Below are 20517 nucleotides of genomic sequence, written 5' to 3' on the forward strand. Positions count from 1 at the left end.
TACATTACACTTTAGATGTGTGGTTTACTCCTCTTAAATTACGCCCAACCAACAATTGTCAGTCATATTTCCTAAATAAATACTAAGTGTAATCGTGTTTATGTCTATAAAACTCTTCCAAAATTGATATTGAGCATCAGCTGTATAGTCACATGAAAGTATTGCATGAGTACAAGGATCATCAAAAGTTTGCCACATTTATATCTCCCAATTAATACGATATTCCCGTGCTTGCATTTCCTATAATGATTTTCTTGATAGAGGGTTGCTGCTCACAAAGAAGCTATTAAACCAAGAGTTCCAAATGGTGAAGTTGAAATCGGTTACACGCCATTAATCCGACAGCCCATTAGTCCGACAGCCCATTGGTCCGACAACCCATTAGTCCGACAACCCAATAGTCCGACAACCCATTGCTCCGACAGCCCAATACTCCGACAACCCATAAGTCCGACACTTATTAAGTCAAGTATTAGGGTATCAGGGTAAAATAAAACTTCGTATATATAACATAAGACTGAGGTACTTCGAATACTTTCTTTACACTCAATTCGAAATCTGTATATAGAAAAGAACAGAAAATATTATGTCATTTTCCAAATTAAAGGGTATATAAATAGCATATAAATCAAGAACAATCAGTGAAGGTGCCAGCTGTGAAGAGAACGGGAGTGGATCGTAACTCTTGCCTAGCGAAGATGCTACTGATGATGCCCCCGCACAAATACTTCGTTGTTGAGTTGTGAATCTAAAAAGCCTCACACCGTATAGATGACTTAAATAAACATTGAAACCAAATTTCAGAAATCATTGTATTGTAGTTCCTGCGAAATATGTGACGAACATTTTCACCTTGGCTGTCGTGCGAAAAGTGTTCGGTAAACAATTTGTTGAGTAATGAATCTGAAAACGCATCACACGATGTAGCCGACTTCAATAAACCTTTCAGGAATCCTAGTAATGTCGTTCTTGAAAAAGATGCAACGAAAATATTCATGGAACGGACGGACGAACTGACGGCGAGTGGACGGTTGAATGGACGGACAGACAGAGGTAAAACCGTGTGTTCCAACTTTTGCGAAGCGGCGGTATAATGATTGGGTCAACATTAAGACTTTACAATACAGATATCATAGTAATATAATATAATTTTCTTTATAACACCGTAAGCCTGTCACATTCGGAGCCAAAACAAAATAGAAAAAAATTCAACTAGCACATTTATAATATTTATCTAGTTTTTCAAAGTACTGAATATGCTGAAAGAGTTCCTCCCTCAAATTTTGATAATATGAGCATTACATTGAAAAATGACCTCATCCTCAACTTTACCAGCTGCATAATACGATGTTTTGAATATCTGGCATTTTTAATTCTTAATTTAATGGGTGAGCACCGATTCTTAATAAACATATGAACTTCCTTTCTTAAAATCAATGATATCTAAATATTTTTCTGCTTGATAACAATCTTTAAATGAAAAATAAATGTCAAGTTTGCCACAAAACACATAAGGTAGTAAGTTTTTACAATTAGCCAATTTGAGAAAGACACAAGCAGGATGAGAATGTCACACAATGTCTTAGATTTCTTACTATATAGTTGTTATTGGCTTTTATACTGCACTCGTTCTATTTGAACAGTCAAAGTACGTTGACTGTATATTTCTATGTCATAAACAATCACCGACCCGATATCACTTTTCCTCATGAATATTTTTGAAAATAGAAGTTGCCGAAATGTTCATGTCAGTCATATTAATTTTTGTTTTTCGTAATAAGTTTGGTTGTAAATCATCAGTCCTGCACTTCCTGCAACCATTATAAAAGAGGCATATTTTTCTAGATTTTTTGAAATTAGATCGGGATATAAAATTGGTATCACTACAAATAAATTGAGTGGCATCTCTCAGACTATGTCTAATCGATAGCTATTGGAAGTGCTGTGTACTGTATCCGTATTTCGAGGATTCACATTCCCGAACATGATACCGTATTCGTAATTGGAATTGCTTATCTTTTCTGAGCACATATTTCGTCCTATTTATCATTTTTTTTTAAGGATCTGGGTATGTATTTGTCTCTTTGTTTTTCTCAATTTGACTGACGGCATGGAACCTCACTCCCCTGATACGCGAAAGGGGGTAACCGAAGATCTAATGAAAGAAGGTAGAGCAAAACACACACAAAAAACACAGCGAACTAGAACAGCACAGACTGACAGTGGACAATGTAAAGAAAAAGAAAATACCCAGACACGTGAAACGAAAGAGCGACCATGGTAAGGACCGGGCAGTTGCAATAAGCATGTGTATCAACTCCAATATACTGAGACTAATATCCCGCATGGAAAGAATAATTGGGACCAAAACGGTCAACCACAAATATCACAGAGAACGGAGTTGTTTTTTTTAGAGAAAATTTTCCCATACACCTAAGAAAAATGCATTGTCGGAATAATGGGCTGTCGGAGTAATGGGTTGTCGGAATAGTGGGCTGTCGGAGTAATGGGCTGTCGGAATAATGGTTGTGGGACTAATGGGATGTCACCGTTGAAATCATCTCTTCGTAAATTTTACGAACGCCATCACGAGTTCCGTTATGGTAACCGTTTCACAAATGATATCGGATATGTTCCTTACGTCGTAACTACAATGCCCTTCCTCTTCATGAATGTGACCTACCAAATTAGACTATTTATCGGATTTGTTATCACATAAGCAACACGACGAGTGCCACATATGGAACAGGATCTTCTTATCCTTCCGGGGCACCTGAGGTCACTCCTAGTTTTGGGTGGGGTTCGTGTTGTTTATTCTTTAGTTTTCTATGCACTGTGTACTATTTGTCTGTTTGTCTTTTTTCATTTTTAACCATGGCCAGTTTATTTTCGATTTATGAGTTTGACTGTCCCTCTGGTGTCTTTCGTCCCTCTTTTATAGATTTTGTTCACATAATTTACTAGTTCTGGCAAAACAATTCAAAATATGTACATATTGAGGTGTATAATGAGTAGATATGAGAAAATTCAATTCCCATTTATACTCCATATGCACGTTTCTTCTACAGACCTCATCATCAACTCAAATCAAAAGTTAAAAACGCAAAAAGATACATAGTTGTAGAGCACTTAGGACCTAAAGTTCAAAAGGTTTTTCCCTCGATTGTAAACCATGGAGACATAATACATGTAGCATGGTGTATCATTATCATTTGTTACAGTCTACCACTATGTGCAAATATAACAATCATATGATATAATTTGACACATCAGTGATGCGTGAATAAAATGCTAAAAAGGCAAGTTCAAGGTCGAAGTTGGAGAGAATTGCAGACCAACTAGGTCTGCGATTCTTTTCAACTTCGACCTTGAACTTGCCTTTTTAGCATGACTGTTACTGACCCTAGGTCACTATTGAGTTGGTGGTTAGTATTGACTTGATTATATTTTGTCTGTAATTTTCAATTTTCAGTATGGTGTTTGTGTAGTATCAGTCTCTTAAACATTCTAGGGGAAGCCAATAGGAAAATTAAGAGGATTGAGTTGACAGATTTAATTCTGCACTTGCTTTTATTTTATTTTCATTTGTGGGTTGATTACAATTCTGCATGAAATTATTTTATGTTTTATGCGACATTAACCTCAAAATGTGGGTTTGGATATTACATTTCAGTGCTCATTGAAAAGAGTTTCTTTAAGCCAATAAAAATGCCAGGTCATTACTTTTCTACATTATGCCTTTCCTCTGGCTTCCTGTGTATCGATTGAACTAGATGGAAGCTGTTCAAGAAACATTTGTGTAGACTTGTCCAATAGAGACCTTCATATAGTACATGTAGATGTAAATGCACTCAAAAATTGATTTTCCAATAATTTTATGATTTATTTTTTATGTAAATTATTGAAATAAATGTCACTAAATTAATTGAGAAATGTGGAACTAATAACAATGATTTAGGAGCTGACACATATCACAACTCCAAATCCCCTTTTAAGGTGGGAGACAAAAAATATACATCAAATTTCATAATTAAATATAAACAACCAGCACTGCCTTTGACACTGTAGATACATATGGTTTGACTTCTATGAGAGAATTCCTATTATCAATATTTAACTAATTCAATATATATGTTAGCTATCTGTTGTTTGTATGTATCTTTTCACAAAATACTGGGTCTCATTGGTCATTTCACTAATAATTCACCAACTTTATAGAATAAACAAACAAACTAGGGAATAGCATGTTTATGATTTTTTATTATTTCTGACATATTTAATGTGATAAAGCATAATTATAATTTCTTACAAATAATAGCATTTTCAAATTTTTCATTACGAACTACAGTAATTGTCCTTATTTTTTTCTTTAACATCAGCATTTAATAGGCTCCATAGCTAATCTCATAGCTTACATTTATAATGTAAATCCTTAGTTTTAATGATATACAGTACACATTTAAGTTTTACTGACAATAACAATGACTTTTTCACAAGCCAAATACTAGCAAGCTTAGTCATTTCTTTAAATATATATTTTATCTAAATCCTTCACCTTCTTTTTCTTATTATTTAATGCATTCAATTTGTAGTTTTTTTCAAACTATTATCACAGGTGTACTGGATTTTTTTTTTATAAGACTCATTACAGTCTAAATGGAAGTGCCAACATTTAACACTATCTTCTACCTTCCAATAAAAAACTAAAGATTTTCAGCTGTGTTATCCTTGTTTCCTTAAAACAATACAAATGACTACAATACCCAATAGATATAGGTAGATGTGGTATTGGTGCCAATACATTACTACACAGACACTCTCTTCTATCTTAAATTGTTATGAAGTCTTTCAATGATTACACAAGACTTCACCAGAAAACATGGAAGTCAATACAAAACGGGGTTTAAATTTAGAAAACTGTCAGCTCTTGATGGCAAGAACTTTTGGTGCTTGTTTGCCACAGCTGGGGAATAAAAACATATAGGATAACAGTAATATGAGTGTTCTTTGAATGAAATAATGTTCTATATTGTGAATGTCAATCATGGTTTTAGGAGTTGGCAGTAAGTGCTAAAGCATGTATTGGTATTATATCATTTATATGTATAGGTATTGTAGATCATTCTAGTGCTTCATTAAAAATCTATTATAGCAAAAACAAATTTCACATTAATAAATAATAACAAATATAAATTTGGTCCATTGGAAAAATGTAAGAAATAGAACCTTTGAAACTATCATAAAAGTATTTGAAGCAATTTTAGATAGAATTTGTTAATTGTTATTATCCATTAGGTTCAGCAATTTAGCATGCTTGTATAACATCTTAAAAGGGTACCTTGGTTTTGGCACAGATAGGACAGAAATACCATGACTAACAAACAGATAAATGCCATTGCAATGGACACGGTCAATAAAAATAATGGAAAATAATGGAAAGCATAATCCAGTGACAAAATATAAAAAGAACTAAAATATTTACTCCTTTATCTATGCCTAGTTTACCATTTCAATCCTTATCACATAATGCCAGGGTGGAGGTAGCATATATCATAATATTTACTTTTCCATTTTGCTCATATCTAAAATGTTCATTTGATAGAAAAGTATTAACACAATTTTACAATTTTGAAGTCATATTAATTATGTGGTAATCAGAGACAATTAAGCAATTAGTTTCTATGGATTTGAAAGAATGCTAAATTAAAAATCAAAATAATTTGAAAAGCTTTGATACAGAGCACAGGGCCTGTAAAAAATGTTATATAAACCAACTGTTATTGCACATTAGGTGTGTGAAAGTTCTAAGCATACAATTAACACTGCACATGTACTACATGACTTTGTGACAATATATTTATCCTCAATCAAGTAACCCTGTTCCAACATCATTTGTATATTGTAACTTTCTACTGGTATTCCATATCTTCCTATTTGATCATTATACAGCATAAAATATTTCAGATGATAAAATGATACTCAAATGTACTCCTCAACAGACAAAGTTGTGCCATGCAAGTACACAATATGATAATGACAATTTACATATAACTTTGTTAGAACAAGTCAAAAGACAAAGAGACATAAAAATAATTTATTAATAAATCATAGCATATGTACACTGATCAATCTGAACACTTTTTTATAAAAAGATTGTAAATTTTAAGAAATTTCATGTATGGAATGAAAATTAATATTAGTTTTCAAATTGTTCTAAATGTTCTATACTCTATACAGTTGTTCTGTTCAGAAACAACTGCTAAATTATAAACAAACAAAATAAGGGGAGATAAGAGTACAATTTTTCCCCCAATAGATTCTCAAAATAACATATCTTTGAACAAGAAGCAAACAAAATACTGATATTTCATTGGTTTCAGCCAGTGCACCAAATAAAAAAGATGCAAATAAATAGACAAATATATTTTTATACCAAATGCATCATAACTTTGCAATGAATTGCTTCCCTTTATCACAACATATTGAGTTAAAATTTGAAGTCTATTATGTTGTTTATGTTACATTTCATGATCTGTATTTTGTACTTTGTCATAGTCAAACTTTCCTCCATATGCTCGTTCGAACACTTGAATTACATCTGCACAAGTTGTCTCAAAATGTGATGTAGCATCATAGGACTTTGTAATAAATACCTGCAATAAAGAAATCATTGATAAGAAATAATTCACCTTCTAATACAATTCTACTAATTGAAATAATATCGTGTTTATTCACTTAAATCAATATGAAAGCAAAATCACCTGTAGCATATGCCAACAATGGTTAAACTTGAATATATAAAATATACAGGTACAATTTGAAATGCGTTACAACTGCCAAAGCAAATCAAAAATATATCAATTTCTGATTTTTTACACTTAATTTTATAATGATATTATCTGAAAGTTTTATTCCCTCATTTGTCATAACATTAACTTTAATCATAAAATAAAATCTTACTTTAGAAGTTGATCCATCATCTGTTGGTTCTTTTAATTCACTCACTGAAACAAATCTGAAATAATAGGTATACTATGTATGATGACAGTTTAAGGGATATTTATAGAATGGGCACACGGAAAAATCTTGGAACATTCATTATTAGGTGACTAGGTGTTGGTACATGTATTTATTCATCAATAGCCTTTTTGTACAGCCAAATCAATCAATGGAAGATTGTTTTTGAAGTAGAAATTTTGTTGAAACATATTTATTTCTAGAAGATTTGGAAACAAGTTATTACAACTTATTTTAATCTTCTTTAATACCTAAAGTGGAAAGAAAAATAAATTTCACAATAAGGTAGGGAGGATATTTTGAAGGCATTTTACTGTCAGAAACTTAATTACAAACTCACTTTTGTTCTATAGGTGAAATCAGGTCTAATGCTACTCTAATTTCTTCCTCTGGATTGCTTGTTTCTACAGTGGTACTGACTATGGCTAAGTAATGTCCCTTTGCAGCAACAAAATGTGTAGCTGATATCATACTAATATATATATCTGCAAGAAAACATCAGATATAGTCAATCGATTGTGAGCAATTCATTTAACAACATTCATGAAAATAAAAAACAAGAAATGTGTAACGGATATCTATGACATGCATAAAATTATCAAAATTTGATGTGGGAGGACCGCATAAACTTATAAAATTTTCAAGTGTTAGAACCATTTTGCATGTGGAAGATTTGTCTTAAAACCTTTTCAATTATGTTTTATTTCAAACAAATGTACTTTCTTTCATTTTGCAATTCAACAATAATCATGATTAACAAATAAAAGTAATTCTTCTATTATGTATAATTAAAATTCTTATAATTATCACTGAATTGATTCTAATCATCAATGATAACATATTTATGAAAAGCTGTATGAGGATAAATAATGTTACCATGTGTTCTGTTGACTTGGTTCTGTGGAATAATAATTTGTGTTGATAATGAATCTTTTGTATCTTTAATGGGATGATCCAAGATACAGATGGCTCTGATAACCTAAAATAGTAAACACAATTATTGTGATAATGAATCTTTTGTATCTTTAATGGGATGATCCAAGATACAGATGGCTCTGATAACCTAAAATAGTAAACACAATTATTGTGATAATGAATCTTTTGTATCTTTAATGGGATGATCCAAGATGCATATGGCTCTGATAACCTAAAATAGTAAACACAATAATTGTGATAATGAATCTTTTGTATCTTTAATGGGATGATCCAAGATGCAGATGGCTCTTATAACCTAAAATAGTAAACACAATTATTGTGATAATGAATCTTTTGTATCTTTAATGGGATGATCCAAGATGCAGATGGCTCTGATAACCTAAAATAGTAAACACAATTATTGTGATAATGAATCTTTTGTATCTTTAATGGGATGATCCAAGATGCATATGGCTCTGATAACCTAAAATAGTAAACACAATAATTGTGATAATGAATCTTTTGTATCTTTAATGGGATGATCCAAGATGCAGATGGCTCTGATAACCTAAAATAGTAAACACAATTATTGTGATAATGAATCTTTTGTATCTTTAATGGGATGATCCAAGATACAGATGGCTCTGATTACCTAAAATAGTAAACACAATTATTGTGATAATGAATCTTTTGTATCTTTAATTGGATGATCCAAGATACAGATGGCTCTGATTACCTAAAATAGTAAACACAATTATTGTGATAATGAATCTTTTGTATCTTTAATGGGATGATCCAAGATGCAGATGGCTCTGATTACCTAAAATAGTAAACACAATTATTGTGATAATGAATCTTTTGTATCTTTAATGGGATGATCCAAGATGCAGATGGCTCTGATTACCTAAAATAGTAAACACAATTATTGTGATAATGAATCTTTTGTATCTTTAATGGGATGATCCAAGATGCATATGGCTCTGATTACCTAAAATAGTAAACACAATTATTGTGATAATGAATCTTTTGTATCTTTAATGGGATGATCCAAGATACAGATGGCTCTGATTACCTAAAATAGTAAACACAATTATTGTGATAATGAATCTTTTGTATCTTTAATGGGATGATCCAAGATGCAGATGGCTCTGATAACCTAAAATAGTAAACACAATTATTGTGATAATGAATCTTTTGTATCTTTAATGGGATGATCCAAGATGCAGATGGCTCTGATTACCTAAAATAGTAAACACAATTATTGTGATAATGAATCTTTTGTATCTTTAATGGGATGATCCAAGATGCAGATGGCTCTGATTACCTAAAATAGTAAACACAATTATTGTGATAATGAATCTTTTGTATCTTTAATGGGATGATCCAAGATGCAGATGGCTCTGATTACCTAAAATAGTAAACACAATTATTGTGATAATGAATCTTTTGTATCTTTAATGGGATGATCCAAGATACAGATGGCTCTGATAACCTAAAATAGTAAACACAATTATTGTGATAATGAATCTTTTGTATCTTTAATGGGATGATCCAAGATGCAGATGGCTCTGATTACCTAAAATAGTAAACATAATTATTGTGATAATGAATCTTTTGTATCTTTAATGGGATGATCCAAGATGCAGATGGCTCTGATAACCTAAAATAGTAAACACAATTATTGTGATAATGAATCTTTTGTATCTTTAATGGGATGATCCAAGATGCAGATGGCTCTGATAACCTAAAATAGTAAACACAATTATTGTGATAATGAATCTTTTGTATCTTTAATGGGATGATCCAAGATACAGATGGCTCTGATAACCTAAAATAGTAAACACAATTATTGTGATAATGAATCTTTTGTATCTTTAATGGGATGATCCAAGATGCAGATGGCTCTGATTACCTAAAATAGTAAACACAATTATTGTGATAATGAATCTTTTGTATCTTTAATGGGATGATCCAAGATACAGATAGCTCTGATAACCTAAAATAGTAAACACAATTATTGTGATAATGAATCTTTTGTATCTTTAATGGGATGATCCAAGATACAGATGGCTCTGATTACCTAAAATAGTAAACACAATTATTGTGATAATGAATCTTTTGTATCTTTAATGGGATGATCCAAGATACAGATGGCTCTGATAACCTAAAATAGTAAACACAATTATTGTGATAATGAATCTTTTGTATCTTTAATGGGATGATCCAAGATGCAGATGGCTCTGATAACCTAAAATAGTAAACACAATTATTGTGATAATGAATCTTTTGTATCTTTAATGGGATGATCCAAGATGCAGATGGCTCTGATTACCTAAAATAGTAAACACAATTATTGTGATAATGAATCTTTTGTATCTTTAATGGGATGATCCAAGATACAGATGGCTCTGATTACCTAAAATAGTAAACACAATTATTGTGATAATGAATCTTTTGTATCTTTAATGGGATGATCCAAGATGCAGATGGCTCTGATAACCTAAAATAGTAAACACAATTATTGTGATAATGAATCTTTTGTATCTTTAATGGGATGATCCAAGATGCAGATGGCTCTAATTACCTAAAATAGTAAACACAATTATTGTGATAATGAATCTTTTGTATCTTTAATGGGATGATCCAAGATACAGATGGCTCTGATTACCTAAAATAGTAAACACAATTATTGTGATAATGAATCTTTTGTATCTTTAATGGGATGATCCAAGATGCAGATGGCTCTGATTACCTAAAATAGTAAACACAATTATTGTGATAATGAATCTTTTGTATCTTTAATGGGATGATCCAAGATGCATATGGCTCTGATTACCTAAAATAGTAAACACAATTATTGTGATAATGAATCTTTTGTATCTTTAATGGGATGATCCAAGATACAGATGGCTCTGATAACCTAAAATAGTAAACACAATTATTGTGATAATGAATCTTTTGTATCTTTAATGGGATGATCCAAGATGCATATGGCTCTGATTACCTAAAATAGTAAACACAATTATTGTGATAATGAATCTTTTGTATCTTTAATGGGATGATCCAAGATGCAGATGGCTCTGATAACCTAAAATAGTAAACACAATTATTGTGATAATGAATCTTTTGTATCTTTAATGGGATGATCCAAGATGCATATGGCTCTGATTACCTAAAATAGTAAACACAATTATTGTGATAATGAATCTTTTGTATCTTTAATGGGATGATCCAAGATGCAGATGGCTCTGATTACCTAAAATAGTAAACACAATTATTGTGATAATGAATCTTTTGTATCTTAAATAGGATGATCCAAGATGCAGATGGCTCTGATAACCTAAAATAGTAAACACAATTATTGTGATAATGAATCTTTTGTATCTTTAATGGGATGATCCAAGATGCAGATGGCTCTGATTACCTAAAATAGTAAACACAATTATTGTGATAATGAATCTTTTGTATCTTTAATGGGATGATCCAAGATGCAGATGGCTCTGATTACCTAAAATAGTAAACACAATTATTGTGATAATGAATCTTTTGTATCTTTAATGGGATGATCCAAGATGCAGATGGCTCTGATAACCTAAAATAGTAAACACAATTATTGTGATAATGAATCTTTTGTATCTTTAATGGGATGATCCAAGATACAGATGGCTCTGATTACCTAAAATAGTAAACACAATTATTGTGATAATGAATCTTTTGTATCTTTAATGGGATGATCCAAGATGCAGATGGCTCTGATTACCTAAAATAGTAAACACAATTATTGTGATAATGAATCTTTTGTATCTTTAATGGGATGATCCAAGATACAGATGGCTCTGATAACCTAAAATAGTAAACACAATTATTGTGATAATGAATCTTTTGTATCTTTAATGGGATGATCCAAGATGCAGATGGCTCTGATTACCTAAAATAGTAAACACAATTATTGTGATAATGAATCTTTTGTATCTTTAATGGGATGATCCAAGATACAGATGGCTCTGATAACCTAAAATAGTAAACACAATTATTGTGATAATGAATCTTTTGTATCTTTAATGGGATGATCCAAGATACAGATGGCTCTGATTACCTAAAATAGTAAACACAATTATTGTGATAATGAATCTTTTGTATCTTTAATGGGATGATCCAAGATGCAGATGGCTCTGATTACCTAAAATAGTAAACACAATTATTGTGATAATGAATCTTTTGTATCTTTAATGGGATGATCCAAGATGCAGATGGCTCTGATTACCTAAAATAGTACAGGATTATTGCAACTTAACTGTAACTGTCAATCTCCTAATAATTAAACAACATTTAACAATATAGTTCAAGGTAGCTGGAGTTCATATTGATTTTACCAAGGGTTGGATCTTTATGCACTTTTTTACAGTACATTTATTGTTTATAAGCTTGGAAATGATTTCTTGAGTAATTGCCACTGATTTCGATTTCTCCTTTCATTAAATTTCTGTATGTTTTTAGTAAAAAGGAATGCATCTGGTTGTAATAGTTATGTGTAGGGCAACATTTTGTTTTTTCATTTAACTGCCTCCCTCTTATATTTGAAATTGTTAGGTAGGATAAAAATCTTTTACAAATCAACAGATAACCAGATGAACAAAATTTTACAGGTGGTCTCAGGAAATTCATCATTTCATGATTTGAAAAAAATGGTAGAGCTTTGGTGTGTCCAATAGCACAGACAATGACAGAGGTAAAATGTAATAGCCCTGAATTACACTAGTACTAAACAGTCTGTGGAAAACACTGTACTTTAAAACGCAAGTTTTTGAATAAGTAAATAATATCAACAATTTAAATTACAAAGTTTAAGGGATAAGAGTTGTTCTATTGCTTTCTTGAGTTACTGGTTATCTATGAAAACCTCAACATTCACTAAATAGTAATAATAGAATAGTACATTTGAATAATAATAACACAATACTAACCTTTCCTACAGTTTTACATTTGTCTGTAGCATAGGAAGGATCACAAACGACCATTTTACATTTAGCTACTTCTCCCTGGGCTTTCACACCTACTACCTTTCCATCCTCGTACACTATTTCAGCATCTGGTCGATCTAACATGTAGGTTCCACCATAAATAGCACTTAATCTAAAAATAGTATTAAACCATTTATTTCCTATTCAATTGTTACAATTTTTTAATAATTGATTTGAACAAATCCATTTTGTTAGTGAAATCTTAGAACTACAGTATATAATTGAATGCATGAATCATAGGTTTCATCAAATATAGCAGGACCACTATGTTCAGATTTGTCATGATCTTAAAGAGAAAAAAAGCCTAGTTTTAAAACTGGTAAAATTCAATCTTCCTTTATGCTTTCAATTTTACTACCATGAACACTTATTGACCAATAACCCAAAAGGACTGCTACAATTAACTCGTTTTACTCTAATAATTTTAATATCCACAAAGAAAGCAGTTAATTTGAAACTGACCACCATGTAAGGACGACTATGTTAAGTTTTCATAGACCCAGTCATTTCAGAGAACAATTTTTTGTGTATAGATAAACTCAGACAGATGCTGACAATAGAGAAAAATGTGAAATGCTGGCACAAGATCTTAACAACCCTTTTGATCAGTATGGCTAAAAAAAACTATAAACAACAGCATTTAGATAATTTATATCTGCAATTATAACAATAATCTCTGGTTAATGTAAACATACCTTGCAAAACCCTGTGGTAATTCTCCCAGACCATACAATGGATATAGATAAGGAGACTTCAAATATCTGGCTAATGATTCATAATATAACTTTACTCGGTTAATTAAATCTAAACATGGCTCATTCTTGTACCTGCAAGTGGACAATGCTATGTTAAAACAAGAGTGATTAGATTACAATTATCATGATTATATAACATAGTTGTACAGAAGGCAACAAAACTGGTAAATCTAAAGTAGTTTTTTGGAAAGTATTACAACTTTATCATTTGAACTGAATTTCAGCAAAAGACAACAAATTCAATCAAGGCACAGTTTATTCTCTTTAAGTAAAAATTTACAATTGAAAGATTTTATATATAACATCTAACTTCCATAGACACTGTCATTATTGTTTATAATATTCTTGTATTCTTGTCTTTCATTTTTGCAAATGTGTTTTGATTATATGACTTTTTGGGGTTAATCAATACATAAAGTGTGGCTCTGTACTTACAGTCAGGGGTACTACTTGTACAAGTGTATTTTATTTACTTGAAGAAGTAAAAAAATATATACACATATAAGTAAATTTGTAGGATACTTATACAAGTGAATTTTATTTACTTGTACAAGTAAAAAAAAATTGGCTGAGTAATGTCCCTTCCGCATCCAGGGTAAAAAAATCATCCTTTCTTCATTTCTTGAATTCTGAAGATTTCTTTGCTCTAATAGAATTTTAAATTGTGTACCCTTTACAGATGTCTTTACTAATCATTCAAGTGTAATTTCATGGACAATGAAAGTCCCATTTGTCTGTTATCTTCTTAACACTGCTCATTTACAAGCCCCAAAGGAGCAATTTTTGATTGCCTTGCGCAAATATACAAGATCTTTGCTCAATCAGTTTCTTTGATGAATTAGTGAGATGAAACATTGAACTTTAATGAAAAAATTTGAGCAAACCTGGGAAAAATCATTAAAGGCATGATTTTACATCTCAAAACTTGAGGATTTTTGTTGGATTGTAAGAAAAATTTACTTGTACAAGTAAATTTTTCAGAAAATTAAGGGGAGATTATTCAAACATTATTTATTTACTTATATGTGTATATTTTTTTTCACTTCTTCAAGTAAATAAAATACACTTGTATAAGTAGTACCCCTGACTGACTTATACATCCTATTATTGTGCAATTGTAAAACTTGTTTGTTGCTTGTCTTTCATTTTTGGTTTGTGCTTTGTCTATATATCTATATATGCCCTTTTATGTTTCTTTGTTACATATATGAAGTGGCTCTGTAATTATACATCCTGTTATTGTACTATGGTAAATATGTGTATTCTTGCCTTTAATATTTGCTGGAATGTTTGGTCTATGCCAATTTGTGCTTCTTAGTTAAATATTTGTTTGTTCTTTTAGTGATGAAGATTGTAACACAATGTTCACTGCTGTGTTTTTGACATTTTTACCTATTGTATCTGTTTGTTTTGTTCACGCATCATGTCAATATAATGGAATTTGATGCAACAGTCATACAAGTGAGAGGTTAATCTAGCTATAAAACCAGATTCAATCTACCATTTCTACAAAAAAAATGCCTGTACCAAATCAGGAATATGACAGTTGTTAACCACTCGTTTGATGTGTTTGTGCTTTTGATTTTGCCATTTGATTAGAGACTTTCTATTTTGAATTTTTCTCAAGAGTTCAGTATTTGAGCGATTTTACTCTTTTTTAGACTTACGCCTCATTAAGATGAAGGGCTAAAGCATGACCAGTAACATCAGCTGTATTGTTATCTAGACCAAACTTTTCATATAACTTTGAAGCAGTGGTTAGTTTTGGATCTACACCCTGCCATGTTTTGGGGTTTTCTAAGTCAAATTCAGTTACAAATATCAGAAACTTTCGAAATCTTCTCTTCTCAAATAGTCCCATAAGTGCTGAAATAGAATTATAAATATAGTTAAGCAGGTATGGTACATATGTTATTTATTCAAGTCTCAAATTAATATATCTTTTTCTTGGATGAAAATATTGATTTGTGTAAAACATTTTATTACAGGAAAGTGGACACAACATTTAATACAATGGCATTTAGAATTTTCTTTACATTCCTTTAACTTTACTAACAAATACCTACATGTAGTCAATGCTTCCTTCTCATCAGCTGGCACCTTGTACACTTTACCACCTTTAAACACATAGCTTCCTTCTACACATTTAAACTCTAAATATCTGGTCACACCAGTACCAACCAATAACTTAACCAATTGTCCTACAAAATAAACAAACTATTTATTCATACAAAGATTAATTGAACATGTTAATTGTCCAGAAATCTAATGAAGGCTGTGAGTATTGAGACATACAGGTTGATTCTATTACTGCACCAAGTGTGAAAGGATTGCCTCCCTTAAGACAGCTGTCAAGAGTGTTAAAATGTTATATTGTTCTCTTAGATATTTATAGGCAAACAATAACATATTTTCCAACGATTTACTTTTTTTAAATGAAGTTACTTCAGCAAAATTAACAGGACAAACAAATCAATAAATACACGAAGATACATACCATTAGCCATGAGAAATTTAGGAATCAAATCTATATTCCAATCTCTTCCTCTACCTAGTTTTTCTGCTGGTTTACCCATTCCAAACTTTTTGTAAACCTGAAAGAAAAGACATATGTTTATTATCATTTCATTGAGATATACATTGTAGTCAGGGGTACTACTTATAATAATATTCAAGTAATTCTTAGGATACTCAATAATATTCAAGTAATTTGTAAGATACTTATACAAGTGAATTTTATTTACTTGTACATGTATAGGTAAACAAAAATTGGCTTAGTTAGGTCCCTTAGACATTTAGAATTTGTATAAGTAAAAAAGTCATCCTTTCTTCTTTTCTTGAATTCTGAAGATTTCTTTGCTCTAATAGAATTTTAAATTGTGTACCCTTGGCAGATGTCTCTACTAATCATTTAATTTCATGGACAATGAAAATCCCATTTGTTTGTTATCTTGTACACTGCTCATTTAAAAGCTCCAAAAGGAGCAATTTTTTAAGGCCTTGCACAAATATACAAGATCTTTGCTCAATCAGTTTCTTTGTTGAATTAATAAGATGAAACATTGAACTTAAAAAAAAATAAAAAAAATGAGCAAACCTGGGAAAATTCATTAAATGCATGATCATGATGATTTTACATCTCAAAACTTGAGGATTTTTTGTGGTATTGTAAGAAAAATTTACTCATACAAGTAAATTTTTCAAAAAATTAAGGGGAGATTATTCAAACATTATTTATTTACTTATATGTAAAATAAAATATAATATGTGTATATTTTTTTTTTACTTCTTCAAGTAAATAAAATTAACTTGTACAAGTAGTACCCCTGACTGTAGCTTTTGTTAATTATTCAATCGTAAGAAAATACCATGACTTCCCATTGTGACAAAAGTTTGGAATAATTAAATTGCTATGATCAGCACCCACCATACATGTAGTGAGCATAAATAGTGAGTTTATCATCTAGAATTTCTCCTTAAATATGTTTAGGAAAAGTTTGTGTCACTCTAGATTTTCAATTACAATTACTTGCTGTCACCCTGCCAATGTTCAATTGTATTTTTTTTAATCCGTTCGAAGGAATCACTACTACACTTTCCATAAAAAAAAACCCACAGTGGTTGTTCTTTTAAAATGTAAGGCTAAAGGACAAAAATGTGAGGCTAAGAACATCAAGAGGCAGGGTTTTAGCTAGGATTTTGAGGGTTTTACTTTAGTCACTTTTGTGTGAGATGAAAATTAGCCTTATTTTTGGTAACCGCAATTATCCAAGGAGACTTATTTCTAGCTATACATCCTGAGGCTGTTATTGCACTATTTATATGTTTGGATGTTTTCAGCACTTTAAATCTAACATCATTTTTAAACAATTAGATAATTTAGATCTCAGTCTACCAAAAATAAAATATGCCTTAGAGATCTAAATATAAGTCCCTGCATCAAGTGCATGTGGTTTAAAGGTAATATAGAATGGAGAAATTGGGTAATATCATTAAAAAGAGGAAATTGACAAACAATTAAGAATAATTTATTGCAGCAGATAAATGATAAAAAAGAAAGATTCTGACAAGCATTCAGAAATTCAGTTTACAATTCAAGTCTTGTGATGGGCACAATCCTGGAGCTGAACTCAACAAAATTCAAATTAGTGGCAGTGCATTTTATAAATCATTCCGTATTTGACGATTGTTCATAGCATCTGAACGTAGAAGTGTACATGCACACTACATAGTGAAGAAAGCACCTGTTTGACTCTTGAAAATATTTTTGAACATTTTGAATTAAGTTCTATTTTTATTCGGAATTGTCAAAATGTTTTGGTGCACAGTTATATATTAATTACGAAAATGCGCTCAAATGACGAAACTACAATAATGAACTGCAAATTGTAATTGTTTGAATAAAAAAAAAATGTGACGAAAATATTTGAAGTGCAATTGAGGTCGTTTGAGAAATATTGAAACAAAAATGCTGATTTGGATGGGAAAATAATTATGAAATTCATTAATTAACAGTTTATATAGTCACAATAGTGACCCATCCGATTATTGGATTACCTGTTATCACAAATTATAACACCTGTTGTAAACGTTAATTAGCTTGGGTCATAAACTTGTAAGAATCTTGTAGCCAGGTAAAATTATTGTATTTTTGTGGGAAAAAATTTTTACACTTTAAAAATTTTAAGTGACGAAACTGTTCTGAAATACTTTCGTCATTAAGAAAATCGTTTCGTCAATGACAAAAGTGACGAGCGCTAGCTCAATCACTGCAAGAGGGCAGCACCATTCTTAATTTGTCTAATGAGATCACTGGTAACAAGGTCAGAGATCATAATGAGTAAACTGTTTCCACATAAATACTTACATCTTCCAATGGTGTTATTGATGCACTTTCACCTCCATAATAAGAATTCCTATCAATATGAAGAACCTTCTTTCCCATAACTGACATCATACCACTTATGATACATTCCTAAAAAAAAGTTAAAATCATGTATTACTGGTAAGATGCATGGTATTAAAAATCTGGCAAAAAAAAAAAAATCAGTCTCTTCCTACATCATTAATTTTTACTTATGTCTATTTATATCATTTGTCATGTACATATATGTTGTACATTTGGGTTATACTAAGTCATATTTATTATTTGCTTTATCCTATAAAATTTTATTTGATATTATGGAGCATGATTTGTCAGTTTCTTATACAGACTCAGAATAAAATTGAGAAAGGAAATGGTGAATATGTCAAAGCGACAACCAGAATAAATGTTTGAGAGTATAAATGTATCCTTGTCTCATGTGGTTCGGTACTATTAAGAATGCATTTTGACATCACAATTTTTTATTGAAAAAGCATGCATAGTAGAGGTACAAATTCATATAAGGTACAAAAACATGATCTGACCATACATTGTACCACTTGGCAAGTAACTGTAAAATTTTAAGCATTTACACAAGCATAAATTGTAGATAACCAGATTAGAAATTTGATATGAAAGATTTTTATTTAAATGCCAAAAAATATTTCAGTTACAGAAGCTACTGCTTGTTAAGAACTAGTCTGGTTTGGTACAATCAGTAACAATGTAATATTTACTCAAAATTATCATACAAATTGTAGGTTTGATCAAATGTAAACTTTAAGCTGTAACAATCAAAGACTCTCATTTACAATGGTCACATGTACAATAAATGTACATTAATACATGTAGGTTAACTGTCAATATGTGTAGTCTCCCCCTACCCCCCTAGGAATACCAATGTCACTCTAATCTATTTTTTGTCAGTTAATTGTCTCAATACTGTATGCAATAACCATTTAATGCAAATGTCCTAGTTCAAATTAATATTGTCTATTGTATAAATTCATGTTTTTTTAATGTTTTTGATAACTTGATTTATTTTTATGACAATCATGACAATGTTCACTTGATCTTAACCAGATTTAAGTTTGTGTCAACTTAAATCAGCAGTGCCAGCTGTTTATTGAATAACTCTATATAAAAGTAAACCATAAAGATGCTGACTCTTATACATGGAATTTATTGATTATTTGATTTGTGATAATATATATTATATAGTAAGGGGGTGTGGCTTTAAATTAAAATAAAATAATGTTAAGAGACATTCAAAATTTATGTTTTTATCAAGCATTAACTGACATATTTAACAGGCCTATGAAATTTTTTACATACATCAAAAGTAAAGGGCTTCTAATTACTGAAGCTTACAAAAATCAATACACCAAATGTATGTCGGCAGATCAGCCTCCGCAGCTGTATTACCGCTAGATTATCATTAAACGGATTCTGAACATTTTCGCTATTAGATTGATCGACAGCTATGTCATATAATCTATTTCGCAAAATGTACATTTCATTTTGTGTATTGTAACCAAAACACATGATCATTTCAGTGATGACATCACACAAGACTGATGATAGACTGTTTTCTGATAACAACATTTATTATAAGAATTTATGTCTTTTTACACGTCTTATCTATTTGCTAAGCAAATGTTTATACCTTTAGTCCTGTTCCAAGAACAATAACATCATATTCTTCATCCATTGTAAATATTCTTCGTGAGGTTTCAATCTGCTGATAAATACACACACCGGCGAAAATGGCCTCCCACGCGTAGTAATCTCGAAATCATTATAATATTTGATATTTTCTTATTTTTCGTCTTTGCAATAAATATATTAAAATCCTTTGATTAATTCTATTCTAATCCTTAAAATGGTTTGTACCTAGCAAGTCGAATATTTATGCTGAAATGCATTTTAAAATAGTACTTCACGC

The 20517-nt window shown here is 30.8% G+C and overlaps 1 protein-coding gene across 1 annotated transcript; it reads right to left on the bottom strand.

Moving 5' to 3' along the window:
* Positions 1-4240: 4240 nt before the first annotated feature.
* On the bottom strand, positions 4241-20473 carry LOC134714886 (rab GDP dissociation inhibitor beta-like). The gene is made up of 11 exons (XM_063576568.1): positions 20239-20473; positions 18576-18683; positions 16206-16302; positions 15775-15909; positions 15376-15574; positions 13649-13780; positions 12897-13065; positions 7894-7996; positions 7358-7502; positions 6961-7015; positions 4241-6653 (listed from the first exon to the last, which is right to left on the bottom strand). Exons 1-11 carry the CDS (start codon positions 20281-20283, stop codon positions 6519-6521), a joined length of 1323 nt encoding a protein of 440 aa, XP_063432638.1. The 5' UTR covers positions 20284-20473; the 3' UTR covers positions 4241-6518.
* Between the last annotated feature and the right edge of the window lie 44 nt (positions 20474-20517).

The sequence above is a fragment of the Mytilus trossulus genome, chromosome 1, assembly GCF_036588685.1.
Source record: "Mytilus trossulus isolate FHL-02 chromosome 1, PNRI_Mtr1.1.1.hap1, whole genome shotgun sequence".
Lineage (NCBI taxonomy): Eukaryota > Metazoa > Mollusca > Bivalvia > Mytilida > Mytilidae > Mytilus > Mytilus trossulus.